Source organism: Typopeltis vanoorti, chromosome 11, assembly GCF_054136105.1.
Source record: "Typopeltis vanoorti isolate ZY-2024b chromosome 11, IOZ_Tvanoo_1.0, whole genome shotgun sequence".
In the NCBI taxonomy this organism is placed as follows: Eukaryota; Metazoa; Arthropoda; class Arachnida; order Uropygi; family Thelyphonidae; genus Typopeltis; species Typopeltis vanoorti.
Window position 1 is genome coordinate 21004272 of NC_143559.1, and position 15656 is coordinate 21019927.

General features: G+C 36.3%; 1 protein-coding gene across 1 annotated transcript in view; it reads left to right on the forward strand.

The window, feature by feature from the left end:
- Positions 1-15656, forward strand: part of LOC150101360 (ATP-binding cassette sub-family A member 17-like) — a 198198-nt gene that overhangs the window by 52144 nt on the left and 130398 nt on the right. The window contains exon 6 of the mRNA XM_090400780.1: positions 1068-1278. Within this exon, the coding sequence (XP_090256906.1) occupies positions 1068-1278 (211 nt within the window). The remainder of the gene's footprint in view (positions 1-1067; positions 1279-15656) is intronic.

A 15656-nucleotide genomic window follows, 5' to 3' on the forward strand; every position in this document is an offset into this window, starting at 1 on the left:
TCTTACAATATTAACATAGCAATAAATAAAATAAACTTAATAATATTTTAATACAGAGTCTTTTCACTATTAATACATATCCTTGATTAATTAGTTAAATATCAAATAAACTTAAAGGTAGTTATATGAATATTAATTTATAAACAAGTGATTTACATTAAATAATAATTGCAAGTTTAGCTTATGTGATGGAAGATCATGTTGGATTCTGAAGCAAATATTAATTACTCAAATCTCTATATATTCAGAATCCAACACTATGCATTATGAGATCGCTACCCAGACAAGTTTCGGCCTTTATTCAGCTCTCATCATTTGGAGATAAATCAATGCAGAAAAAAAGCAGATAAATGGTGAATGTCATATTAAAATACTCTGTATTATAGATAATTGTACAAAATGTTTTTCCTTTGATACAAAGTAAATTATTCTAGAAGTTATGCTAGACCCACCCTTCCCATAATGCATAGCAGTATTACACATCCAAAATGATACTAATGCAATGTGCTGTATTTGCTGTGAAGGTATCTGCTTCCATATTCAAGTGGCCTAGTCGTGAAGGTATCTCATAACTTTTGTATTCTCATGCCTGGGTAAAGGAAAATTAAACCAAAAATATATAATTTATTGTCCAGTATAATTTGCTTTGTAGTCAAGCAAAGTTAAAAAAAAAAAAAAAAAAAAAAAAAAATCTTTCTTCAACTACCTCTAATCCAGAGCATTTTAATTACAAAGTGGTATACCATTTCTTGTTTGTATATGAAAAATGTACTACTGCATTCATTTAGCTCTCAGTATTTCCACAGGTCTAGCTCCCACTATTGAGACCTCAAAGTTCATAGCTGGTCTGGATAGTGACCCTTTCTATAATGCACAGCTGTATGCACATCCATAAGCAAGTGCTTTGCATTCTGAGATAGTAAAGCCAAGTTAAATTATGGTTATCTTTTCCATATACAAACAGCTCAATCATGAAGATATTTCATATGCAAATTTTGTGTGCTCATGCTTGGATAAAGGATGAAAACAAGAATATAATTTCTTGTTTACTTGGTTAATTTACATAGGTTCTACTTCTTGATGAGCCAACTTATGGTATGGATGCTAAAATGAGGCAGTATATTTGGGAGATGCTTTGCAGCTTACGTAGCAACCGAACAATTTTTATAACTAGTAGATTCTTAGAGGAAGCAGAAAGAGTTGGAGATCGCATAGCCATTATGACTAAGGGATGTGTTTATTGTTACGGGTCTCTGTCCTTTTTAAAAGCAAAGTTCAGTAAGTATTAAAGTTTTATATTTATGTCAAGATTAGTTCTTGAGATTGCCATTCCTACTCAACTTTGCAAGTTGAATGTTCATAGTTGAATTTAGTTTTTTCATGAGATATATTGTTAAAGTTGTTAATGTTTCAGTTGAACAAAATTATGATCCCAATTCATTAAATGAATTGGGATCGTAATTTATTAGCCTGTGCAGTATTCATAAGTACAAATTGTTTGTATGTTGAAAGTTCATAAGTAGAGGGTCACCTGTATGTATGTGAACTCCAAGAACCTTTGGATCCTCTTCACTACTTACTCATTCCCAGGAAACCAGGTAACCAAATCTGAACACACTAATCCAAATGTAATTGTATCAAGGCTTTATAAAGAGAGCTAACTCCCTTATCTCTGCTTGTTTTTTCTTCATTAATCAAGTAATCCAATTAACTACCTCAGCATTATGCTCTCTAAACTATATAAATCAAGTGGATATTAAATCTAGCATTATTTCAAAGCGGAATGCTTTTTAGGAAATTTGACCAGAGAGTTTACAGGAATACACTCATTGGCATTTAAGAGTTGCCCTAGCGTCCATATATTTGCCTTCTATTAGTTCATTTTGATAAGGCTTCACTAGCCTGACAGCTATTTTGAACTGGTTGGATCTCCTCAGAGAACAGGCAGAAACCTTAAGAGAGCAAAAACTCTTGTTCAGTACTAAGGAACTCAAAGTGTCAGAGAAGTGTATTTTTCATAAGCGAACTCTCTGTTGACGTGTACAGTATTTACTAAAATAAAGAGCCAAAAGACTTCATTTCATATATGGACTCTTGGGCAGCGTTCATGTCTCCCATAAGGTCCACGTTAGGGCAACTCATAAATGCTGCTGAGTGTATTCCCGTAAGCTCTCTGATCAAATTTCATACGAAGCATTCGGCTATGAAATAATGCTGGATTTAATATCCACTTGATTTATATAATTGTGCATTGTGAAGCCTTTTTCTCTTTATTTTAGTAAATACTTTATGCAATGACTGAGAGTTTGCTTACGAAAAATACACCTCTCCAACACTTCGAGTTCCTTAGTACTGAATGAGAGTTTTTGCTCTCTTAAGGTTTCTGCCTGTTCTCTGAGGAGAACCCACCAGTTCGAAACTGCTGTCAGGCGAGTAAAACCTTATCAAAATGGACCAATAGAAAGTGAATATATGGATGCTTGGGCAGCGTTCATGTCTTCTATAAGGTCCATGCTAGGGCAACTTGTAAATGCCAGCGAGTGTATTCCTGTAAGCTCTCTGGTCAAATTTCGTATGAAGCATTCGGCTTTGAAATAATACTGGATTTAATATCCACTTGATTTATATAATCGTGCATCACTGAAATGAAGCCTTTTGGCTCTTTATTTTGGTAAATGCTCTCTAAACTTGAACTCTCTGTCTGCAACTAACCCCAAGTTCCTAGTTTCATCAGTTTTCCAGAGTATGGTGGCATCAGTGTAGTACACAGCTTGTAATTTGCAGAAAAAAAAAAAAAAATTATTCTACATTAAACTGATATCCATCATCTTCTGCCTATACTATCAGCCTATTTATGAGTAAATTATCCTGCAAACTCTCCACGTTGCCTTGATTAAATATTACCCTACCCAATTTTGTATCATCAGCCATCAACTGAATATTTCCCTTCAAATTATTTTCTAGGTCTAAACGCAGATCCCTTTTGGCTTGTCAGTGACACTCACCTGCTTCTTTCTCCTGATTTCTACAGCCTATTTGGTATCTGTTTGGTATCTGTCCATAAGCCACTCTCTAATCCAAATGACCAGTTTCATATCCATCCCCCATTTGTTCTAATTTGTGTAATAGAGTTCCATGCAGTATGTATCCTGTCAGACACCTTTGAAAAATCCAGCATTGTCATCATATAACCATTCCCTTTATGTAACTGAGCTGTCACTATATTATAAAGATTTAGTAAATTACTAAGGCATGACCAACCCTTTACAAAGCCCTGCTGTCCCTCACAGAGTATCGTATTCTTATCCATCTCACTTTGACCAACTTTTCCAGTAATGTTATCACCATTACTAAGATACTGATTGGTTTATAGTTTACTATAGCAGTTGGGCCCATTTTATTCAGGGAAATCATTTTTTCCTCCTCCTATTCTCTTGGTACTTTGCCAGAGCTGACACTTAAATTGAATAGCCTAGTCAAAGGCATTGCCAGTTTCCTTGCTTATTCTTGTAAAATGCAAACTGATATTCCATTTAATACCATGGATGTAATTTGCATTGAGATTCTCCAATTTCCTAAGTACTTCCAATTCATCAACCTCTGTTCTCACATCAGTCCCTTTCACATCTGCCATAACAATACCTTCACTTGGATGATATACCCTTGCACAGTGGTTGCTCAGTAGCTCAACAATTCTGTCTATCTCTGTTGTCTGCACTCATTAAAGTTAATCTTCAATAGGCATCCTTCCTCTTACTTGCCACAATGAAAGAACTCTGGAATTTCCTTTGGCCTATTTGGCTAATTGCTTTTCATCTGTTTCCACCTTCCTTACCATGATTTTTTTTTTGCAGTTCCTGCTTAAAAAATACTCCCTGATTTTTCCTTCTGGCCTTAAGTATACAGTCTGATATTACTTCCTCCAGATGCCTTTTGATTATCTCCTATACACTGCAAACATTTTTCCTTTGCAGAGTTTTATGCCATGGTATGGCATAAAACTCTTTAGTATGGCATCAAACTGCCTCCTAAAGCTTGTCATAATTGCTTGTCTTATAGTTCCACACACACACACACACACACACACACACACACACATATATATATATATATATATATATATATATATATATATATATATTCTTAACTGAAAATTCCATGTTTTGCCACCGCCCATATCAAGACAGCATTATCGCCCTTCCCAGTCAGAGGCAATGTAGCCACCTTGGTTATGAAAAGATCTTCTGATCCTATGACCAGATCCAACACTCTCATATCCCGAGTCTCTTCCATTACATGCTGCTAAGTAATTATCAGTCAGTAGGTGTATAAATTCCATATCCTTTGTATCATGTGATTTTTCTTCCTTTCAATCTGTCTCCATTGTCAAAGTTCCCCCTATAATTACTTGATCTGCACTCATTGTATTAATTTTGCTGATGCATTGTCTTCCAGAACATCCCACTCCCTGGCCTGTAGCAACAACCAACTGTGTATTTTGTCTGTTGGCCTCAAAAGAACCGCCATCTTCCTGCCTGTCTCTTACTCTTTTCAGCTGCAATTTGCAATCATTAGCAGCACCTTATCTTATCCCCTTAATCTTCTCAGAAAATATTGAACCTTTCACATGCTATAACTTCTGATATTTGCCAAGCCTCTTAATGTCTATAGCTTTTAGTGTGGTTGCACTAACCAATGCCAAAAATGCCTTCCTCCTGTTTTGACATTTCTAGCCTTAATATATAGAAACTGTAGCATCCCCTTAGGCCCTAACCACTTTTGAATCCTGAATTGACTACCTCATTTGACATTGTTGCTTGAGAGACTAGATTCCAATTTTTTTTTGTCATTCTTGTACTCATTTGCCTCATGGGTTCCTGAACACACAGTCACCTGCATCCACACTAATTGCTTTAGTTTTCCTGACTTTGTGCTTCTATGCTCTCAGTGAACAAAGCTCTCTAGACACTTAACTCTAAATGTATTTAAGTGCAGTCCATCAGCCTTATATAAATCCTTCCTTCCTTCCATGATATTCAGGTTGTAGGTCTAATAACCTCTATATCCTTTTTTTCTGTACAACCTGTGTATTGATTCATGTGCTATCATTGCCCTCCTCCTCAGTTTGCTTCTATTATAATGTGGCAGCAGACTGTCTTCACCCTCTCATTCTTTTTCACTTCTTCTGATAATTCCCTTGTATTTATTCTCCCTTATACAATACTTCCCACCTCTCAGGTCATTCAGCTAAAACAATCAATTCTTTTACCTTACCTTTTTTTGTATCCTGAAAACATTGATAATATTAATCATCAGACCAGGTAAATAAGATTTTGTCACACTTTCATTAAACATGCTTCTTATTATAGAATCACTGTAAAACATTTTTCTCCTTACCCTCTTTTTCATGTTTATTCATAGGATCTTGTTTCTTATCTTTTTTTTTTCTCTTCTCAAGATTATTAGCTAAAATTTGAAAAAATAAGTTATCTTTTAGCAGCATTCCTGACGTGCAGTATGTTTCACATTATGGCCATTCAAAAAATTCAAAAAAAACCATGGATCATTAGGTTAAAAGCCTCAACAGGAGCTTGAACAGTGGATCATTAGATTAAAAGCTTAATTCTCTACGAACTCAGCTAACCAGGCACAGTTAGATACTTTTAAAAAAAAATTCTTTATTTGTTTACTAAAGAGGAAAATGATCATTTTTCATAATCATTATTGTGAGATATTTTCAAGAAAAAAAAAAAAAAAAAAAAAAAAAAAAAATATATATATATATATATATATATTTTTTTTTTTGAAGATAAAGATCATAATTATAAGAAGGAATATATTGGGTTTATTTGGCCATATTAATACAATTAAATAAAACTGACTAGTTTTGCTGCCTATATTTGTGACTTCTTCTGGTTTAGGATTAGAATGAACAAAAAATTACAATAAAGGGTTAACATGAACCATAACAGTACTAAAATACTGAAGCATGTAGGAACCATTACAATAAGTTAAAAATGGAAAACACATGGAGCATGGAAGCTTGCATGTATCAGCTATTGTTCAGTGATGGTTTCACGATAGGTGGCTGAAAAGTTAGTCTGACATGCAGAGAGATCTAATAATCGATTTACACACATCACATAAGATTATTCCTTTGGTTTCTATTGCATATGGATAATTTTGATTGGATGATCCTAAATCTTTTATGTTGCAGACAGTAAAGTTGCCCTCTATCTAATCCTGGAGTTCTTATCCCATTTAACATTACGATGTATGTAGGAGAAATAAAAAGCTAGGCCTGAGCTGTCTTCTCTGTTGTTATTGACATCAGATTCAATATGCTCTTTTTGTGTGAATTCCAAACTTCTACACGTCTGCCCTATGTAAGAAAGCCACAAGAACATGGAATATTATAAACCCAAGGATGTTTATTGAAGTTGTGGTCTTTTCGTGAACATGCATTGCCTGATGGAATGGTGAGAGCGAGAACAGTCAATGGTTTAAGGAGTGGTATGATAGACTTTGTGTTTCCTAGGAGGGACCTCCCTCGATGAGTCTTTTGACTCCATGGAGGCCTGAATTAATAATAATAATAAAATAATAAACTTTGCATAGTAAAAATGGGCTTCAAAGCCACTTCTTGTGTCATCAGATTTGAGGAGACTAGTGCTGTTGCAAGAAAGCCTACCCAATATAAGGGATGAAAACAGAACATTCTGTAGAAAATGTTGGGATTTTGTTGTGGGGCAGGAGTAGAGAATAGTAGTATTTGTACCATTTTCTTAGAATATTCATTGTTCACAAATAGTTGGAGTACAGAATGTAATTTTTCCTTTAATTTGTCTTCATCACTTATAATAGAGATCACCCTTTTCTTGAGCATATATGTAATACTTAGTTTTTTTGATATATAGTGCAAAGAAGATGAATGTAGGTATCTGTATGAGTGGGCTTGCAGTATATGCTAAGAGAGAAGCTACTTTGGCTGTTTTTGAAATGGCAGAAGTTGTTTACTGAAGTTGGATATAAGAGTGCTGTTCAAGCACATTTTGATTATACAAGGTTTATTACATTCATCTAAAGACCACAACCCCTTCAACAAACATCCTGGTTTATGATATTCATTTTCTTGTGGCTTCTCTTATGTAGAGCAGACATCTAGAAGTTTAGAAATTAGACAAAGAGAGCATATTGGAGATGTCAGTAAACAGAGAAGACAGCTTAGGCCTAGCTTTTCATTTTTCCCTCATACATCATAACATTAAATGAAATAAGAGCTTCATGCTTTACATAGAAGATCTATCTGCAACATAAAAGATCTACTATGGTCATCCAATCACAAGGCACACTCGACACGTTATGTTTTTAACTTATTGCAATGGTTCCTTTATGTTTCAGTATTTTAGTAATGTTGTAGTTCACATTAGCCTTTATTGTAATATTTTGTTCATCCTAACCCAGAAGAAGCCACAAGCATATGGGACAAAACTAGTCGGTTTCATTTAATTTTGTTAATTTTGGGCAAATAAATCCAATATATTCCTTGTTAAAATTTAATATTACTGGTCAAAAATCTACATCACAGTTATCCATTTATTAGTTATGCTAAAATAAGTGGAAAAACATTAAGGGTAATCATTGTCTACTCATTCAAATTCATTTTTGAGACAAACGCAAATGTATTAAGTTAGTTACTTTGTAATAAGAACTCACTGGGAGTAGTAAAGGTATTGGTGAATGAGGAACTAAGTAGAATGACGAATTGTTTTTTTAATTCAGAATAACCATCTGAAATTACTGTCTGTCCATTAGAAGTGAAGGTGTAATGAAAACTGAGGAATGGATTAAGTTCACTTTTATGTCCATATTAAAAAAATTCTTCTTGTTGAGAGGCTTATACGCTGGTTAAACATAATAACTAATATTTAAGGAATTGACAGCGTATACTAGAAATATAAATTAAATAAACTTTAATATATACTTTCCGATATTTAGGCAAACGTCACGTTGCCATCTTCTTGGGAACTTAATACAAGGACACGTGCATACAAGTACTACATAACAGCAAATGAGACTGAAGCTAGGAAGCTAACGTTTTCCTAAAGTCCTGATGGTGCCCCCTGGCAGGCTATATTGGTAGTTCTTGGCCTTTGGGCTGAAGTTCTTCTGATAAAAGTTTCCCAAATTTGGGGCAGTCTCATGCATCCAAATTTGTTGAGGTTTGGCATGTTCCTAAGGGCCGAGGCTGATTCCATGAATAGTCTTTCATACTTGAACTTGCTGCGGTGTATTACTGTGGCTTTCTTCCATCTTATTCTGTGGCAAGTATCCAGAGCGTGGTCTTCAATCCCAGAGTGGCTGTACTGGTGAAATCGGATGTAATCCTTGTGTTCTGAGATTCTGATATTTACTGTCCTGCCTGTTTGGCCAAAGTAGGACAATTTACAGCTGCTAGGGACATGGTAACCTAACCTAAACTCCCCCTTCCTAGACACACTAGTCACTTCGCCAACCTGATGGAACCTTGGTTTTCTCAGTTTATAGAAAACCCACCCATACAGGCAGATACATTCACCAACAATCCCATCACCCCCCCCCCCCACAACAATATGGAGTTATTAAGACACTATTCAACAGGGCAAAAATAATCTGTTCAAATGATCGAGCCCTAACCACTGAACCCGTGACACTTTCTCAGCCAATGACTATCCCCCCAAAAATATCCAAAAAATACTTAACCCAGTTATCCACAACCCACCACCCCCCCCCCTCCCCTTCACAAAAAAGATTACTCTTGATCCATCACCATTCCCTACATCCAAGGCACCTCTGAAAAAATCAACAAAATCTTAAAAAAACATGACCTAACCACTTGTTACAGACCACATAGAAAACTGGCATCCGTTATCCGCTTCACTAAAGACCAACCACCTCCCCTAGACCTAACTGGTATATACCAGGTCCCTTGCAGCTGTCAATTGTCCTACTTTGGCCAAACAGGCAGGACAGTAAATATCAGAATCTCAGAACACAAGGATTACATCCGATTTCACCAGTACAGCCACTCTGGGATTGAAGACCATGCTCTGGATACTCGCCACAGAATAAGATGGAAGAAAGCCACCGTAATACACCGCAGCAAGTTCAAGTATGAAAGACTATTCATGGAATCAGCCTCGGCCCTTAGGAACATGCCAAACCTCAACAAATTTGGATGCACGAGACTGCCCCAAATTTAGGAAACTTTTATCAGAAGAACTTCAGCCCAAAGGCCAAGAACTACCAATATAGCCTTGCCAGGGGGCACCATCAGGACTTTAGGAAAACGTTAGCTTCCTAGCTTCAGTCTCATTTGCTGTTATGTAGTACTTGTGTGCACGTGTCCTTGTATTAAGTTCCCAAGAAGATGGCAACGTGACGTTTGCCGAAATATCAGAAAGTATATATTAAAGTTTGTTTAATTTATATTTCTAGTATACGCTGTCAATTCCTTAAATATTAGTTATCATATTAAAACAAATATGTAGGTCATGTCAGATGCCAGTCATTAGTGAGGTGACAGTAAAAAAGAACAGGTATGAACAAGTGTAATGAGCAACTTTTGATTGTTGCTTCACTGTGCCCCTCTATCTTTGCTTGTGCACTTGTAATTACAAGATTTATTCTGTAACATACTGAATAAATAAATGTTGTAATTAGTTATGTTCATGTCATCCTCTAAATATATTGTAGCTCATATTACTGTAGCAACCTGATATGTGCATGACAGTACATGATATGGTATGAAATAGCTAAAACTCAGTAACAGTATGTCGCTGTGAGTAAGAAACTATAAATATGGATAGTTCGCTTGTCCCCAATTATCAGTGAGATGTAAGATCACTCACAACTGGCATTGACTTTACATTAGTATTTGAAGTGTGGATATATATATTTGATTTTTTTTAACGATACTTGTGACATAATGATTAGAAATATATACACGTTTACACAAGAATAATGTTTAATTTGCCAAATATCTCGGTCTGAATATTACAGACCATCTTCAGTGGCTACATAGGAATAATTTTAAAAAACAAGGTGGAATACGAACAATTGATCATTCACACATAGAACGTGATGTCATATCGCTAAGTATTAGAAGAGTAATAAACATTTTTAAAGTCATAATTAAAGATATTAATCCATATAATAATCTTAAATAACATTAGACTAATATAGGAAATTTTCAAAAAAAAAAAAAAAAAAATGTGTTATCCTGATTAAACTTTCCCAAATTTTTGATATAGATGTACAGTCATTACAATTCAAGTTAGGACGTTGAAGTAAGGCCTCCACACTTTCTTTAAATAAACGTTCAAATTTGTAGTGACATCTGTGTGGGAGGAGAGTCTTGGACCAAAGGATGTTGTGGCTTGTTTCTAATCCATGCTGAGCTACCTAGATTTCTCGGGTTTGTTGTGTTGAATTGATGATTGATGCTCTTGAATTCTTTTTTCTATAGAACATCCAGTTTGTCCAAAGTAGGAAAGATTACAGTTGCAAGGAACTTGATACGCACCAGGTAGAGACAAGGTTGAGCGTTTATCTTTAGATGAATGAAAATGGGTGGATAATTTGTTAATAGGTGTATAAGTGGCTGTTAAATCATATTTCTTCAGAATTTTTGTGGTTCTGAAATCCCGGAAATGTAAGGAATTGGAACTCGATGTATTGAATCTTTGCTGTTCTGTGTTGGATTGTAAGCGTCGAAAAGATGTTGTGTACTCTTTTCGGAAAAGCCATTTAGTTTCATGTGATGTTTGATAGTCAAAAGTTGCTTCTATAATAAATGAGAAGTTGAGCAGTTAGTTTTGGCTCGTCAGATTAAACATTTTGATTCCTGTTTTTTGACAAGGATGATGAGCAGATTCTTTGAGAATATAACGACCTGTGAAACTTGGTTTTCTGTAAACTGTTGTTGTAAGAATACCTGAAGGTGAACGGATGAAAAGGACGTCTAAAAATGATAACTTGTTGTCTTTTTCAAGCAGTATCAATTCCTTACATCCTCATATAAAGTTTGCCATGGAGATTGAAAAAGACAACAAGTTATCATTTTTAGACATCCTTCTCATCCGTTCACCTTCAGGTATTCTTACAACAGTTTACAGAAAACCAACTTTCACAGGTCGTTATATTCTCAAAGAATCTGCTTATCATCCTTGTCAAAAAACAGGAATCATAAAATGTTTAATCCAACGAGCCAAAACTAACTGTTCAACTTCTCATTTATTACAGAAAGAACTTTCGACTATCAAACATCACATGAAACTAAATGGCTTCTCCGAAAAGAGTACACATCTTTTCGACTCTTACAATCCAACACAGAACAGCAAAGATTCAATACTTCGAGTTCCAATTCCTTACATTTCCGTGATTTCAGAACCAATTTCAAGAATTCTGAAGAAATATGATTTAACAGCCACTTATACACCTATTAACAAATCATCCACCCATTTTCATTCATCTAAAGATAAACGCTCAACCTTGTCTCTACCTGGTGTGTATCACGTTCCTTGCAACTGTAATCTTTCCTACTTTGGACAAACTGGATGTTCTATAGAAAAAAGAATTCAAGAGCATCAATTCAACACAACAAACCTGAGAAATCTGGATTAGCTCAGCATGGATTAGAAATAAGACACAACATCCTTTGGTCCAAGACTCTCCTCCTACACAGATGTCACTACAAATTTGAATGTTTATTTAAAGAAAGTGTGGAGGCCTTACTTCAATGTCCTAACTTGAATTGTAATGATTGTATATCTATATCAAAAATTTGGGAAAGTTTAATTAGGATAATACATTAATTTTTTTTTGTAAATTTCTTATATTAGTCTAATGTTATTTAAGATTATTATATGAATTTCTGAATTAATATCTTTAATTATGGCTTTTAAAATGTTTACTCTTCTAATACTTAGTGATATGACATCATGTTCTATGTGTGAATGATCAATTGTTCGTATTCCACCTTGTTTTGTAAAACTATTCCTATGTAGCCACTGAAGATGGTCTGTAATATTCAGACCGAGATATTTGGCAAATTAAACATTATTCTTGTGTAAACATGTGTATATTTCTAATTATATATATATATATATATATATATATATATAGATATATATACTTCTTTTTTTTTTTATATATTACTCCCACACATGAGAGGCTGAAGGGTCATAACAAATAAATGCCATGTGTGGCAGGAGTCAGGAACACAGCAATCTGCTGATATTCTTTTTAAACTGTCCAAAAGTTGTAATCCTCTGGAAATGCTTCATGTGGGAGGCTCTTCCACAGAATTGGGGGTGGATGGAATGAAAGATGACTGGGAGTAGCAGGTTTGGTGAGTATGCTGTTCAACTGTAAAGAGATGCTGAACAGCTGTTGATGAAATTCCTATAGATCTGGTGAAAATGGGAGGTTTTCCACGTGATGCTTGTTCTACGGAACAGTAGCCATGGAAGTATCTGTAGAAGAAACACTATCTTCTATGACAAAGTTGCTTAAGAGAGTCTTTAAGATATGTGTAATTAATCAACTAAACTTCCCTTTTCTGAATGCAATCAAGAAGTTTTAGGGAAGTCTTAGGTGCACCACTCCAAACATTACAGTAGTCTAAGGTTAGCTGGATTTTGGATTTATACTGAGTAAGTAACTATCAGAAGTGAAGTATCTTCTTGAGTGGAAAAGGATGCCAAGTTTTTTGTAACTGTTGATTCTATAAAAGCGATATGATTATGCCAGGAAAGGTCTGGAGTAAGAATGTCCTGGCGGGGGGGGGGGGGGGGATCCATGGAGAGATGAGATGAGCATTGTCAAAAGTAAGTGGAGATCTGAGTTCTTTTTTGTGAGAAAACTAGCAAAACTGTTTTGAAAGTGAAGTTGACTAGGTTTTTTTTTACTTCAATCAAGGATACTGTGGAGATCAGTGTTTAGGGCACTTATTATAGATGATCTTATTATCGTATGAGTAGGGGTATAGTATTTTCACTAAGGCTTAGGAAACAGGATGGGGAAATGGGTTTTACTAATGATACCCGAAGAATTAAAGCCAAAAAGTGTAGAAGATAGGGATGCAGAAAGCAGCGCATTTGAAGCTAAGTGGTGTGAGGTAGAAGATAACAGGATGAAAAATATATAGTTGGTTGATACTAATAGGCCAGGAGGCACAAAGGTGAATGTGCATGCCATGCATTAGTAAATCAGCACAGTGAGGGTAGGGCAAGTAATTATTATGGGGGATTTCAACTGCGGAGACAGATTGGAATGAGGAATGGTCATGATTAGAAAAGAAAATGGAATTTATACTGCTACTAAGAGTAAATTACCATGTAATTTTCTCTTAAGATCTGCTGATAACATCAGAGAACTTGTTAGTAACCAAGATAGCTACATTGACTTTTATTGGGGAGATTGAAATTTGGTTACTCTCCCCAGCAGCCTAGGAGATTGTAATCACAGAGGGTGATTACAGTTAGCTAAGGTACCAGCTTGACACAGTGCCACGATATAAGAATCTGGTGGGGAATGATGTTAGACGTACATGGGAGATTATTATTATTATTATTATTATTATTATTATTATTATTATTCAGGCCTCCAAGGAGTCAAAAGACTCATCGAGGGAGGTCCTTTCTAAGACATAAAGTCTGTCAAGACTCATCGAGGGGAGGTCCCCCCTGAGAAACACAAAGTTTATCATACCACTCTTTAAACTCACTGACCGTTCTCGCTCCCACCACTCCATCAGGCAATGCATTCCACAGCTCAACCACCCTCCACACAAAGAAACCACTCCTTACCCTCTTGCTCACAGTTTCCTTTCGTAACTTCCGGGGATGGCCTCTTGTCATCACTCGTTCCCGCTGATCAACCAAGCGAAAGAACTCCCCAGTGTCAACCCTGTAACCACCTCTCAACAGTTTAAAAGTCTCAATCATATCACCTCTCCTTCTTCTATCCACCAAACTCTGCAGTCCACATTCTCTCAGCCGATCCTCATAACTATCCTTGTACAGTCCTGAAACCATCTTTGTCATCCGTCTTTGTATCCTTTCCACAGTTAATTTATCCCCTTCAAATCCTGAGGACCAAATCTGAGAACAATAGTCCAAGTGTGGTCTGATCAGAGACTTATACAACGGAATGATAACCCTCTTATCTCTGCAGGTCAGTGTCCTTCTCATAATAGCAGCAATCCTCTGTGTTACCTTCACCACCTTTGCAATATGTCCCCTAAACTTCAGGTTTCTATCAATCATCAACCCCAGATCTCTTGTCTCCCCTACTTCCTCCAGTATAACTCCTCCCATAGAGTATGCAGCATCCCATCGATGTTTCCCAAACCTCAAGACCTTACATTTTGCTGCATTAAACTGATACCTCCATTCATTTGCCCATCTATCTAGCTTATTTAAATCCTCTTGCAAGGCTACCACATCTGCACTATTACTAATAATCCTTCCCAGCTTCGCATCATCCGCAAACAACTGAATATCCCCCTGCAATCCACTGGCTATGTCATTGATATAAAGGTTAAACAATATAGGTCCTAGAACTGAGCCCTGTGGGACCCCACTTGTAACCCTCTGCCTCCTGGAAACTGCTCCACCATACACAACTCTCTGATACCTATCAGACAGCCAATCCTGAATCCAGTTGACCAATCTGACATCCAGACCCATGTGCTGCAACTTAAATATCAGCTTATCATGTGGCACCCTGTCAAATGCCTTCGCCAAGTCTAAGAAAATTGCAGTATATGCCTTTCCCTCATCTAATGCTCTTGTAACTTTATTATAAAAGGCTAGCATATTGCTAAAACAAGAGTGTCCTTTCACAAATCCATGTTGATTCTCACAGATAACATTACCCTCATCTGCCCAATGCTGTACACGGTCCCTCATTACTTTCTCCAAGATCTTAACAACTACTGATGACACACAGACTGGCCTATAATTAGACACTTCCAGTCTGTTACCACCCTTATGCAATGGCACTATCTTACCTTCCTTCCATTCCCTGGGCACCTTTGCCAAAGCCAGACTTTCATTGAAAAGCCACGTTAAAGGTATTGTCAATTCCCTAGCACATTCTCTCAAAACTCGTGGCGAAATACCATCCAGTCCCACAGCTTTACTGACATCCAGAGTACTCAGTATCTGAAACACATTCTCCTCCTGTACCTCCAGACCTTGTACCAGTCCTATCCCTCTAGCATTAAAACTGACTCCTCTAGGATGAAATACTCCAATAAAGTGTTCATTGAACAATTCCACTATGTCCTCTGCATCAGTCACTCTATTCCCATTTTTATCCCACAATATCATTCTTCCACAGTCATTTCTCCTCTTACTGGCCACATAGCTAAAAAATTCCCTAGGATTTTCTTTGGATCTTAGGGCCAATCTCCTCTCATATTCCAGTTTCGCTTTCCTTACCACACGAGTCACTCTTCTGGCCTGTGTCTTATATTCCTCATGCATCTCTTCACCTGTCTCCTTATATCTCTTCCATAGCCTCTTTTTCGCATGCAATTCCTGTTTAATATTGTTTGTCATCCACTTTACTCCAAATTGCACCCTCTTCTTCACTCGTGGTATACAACT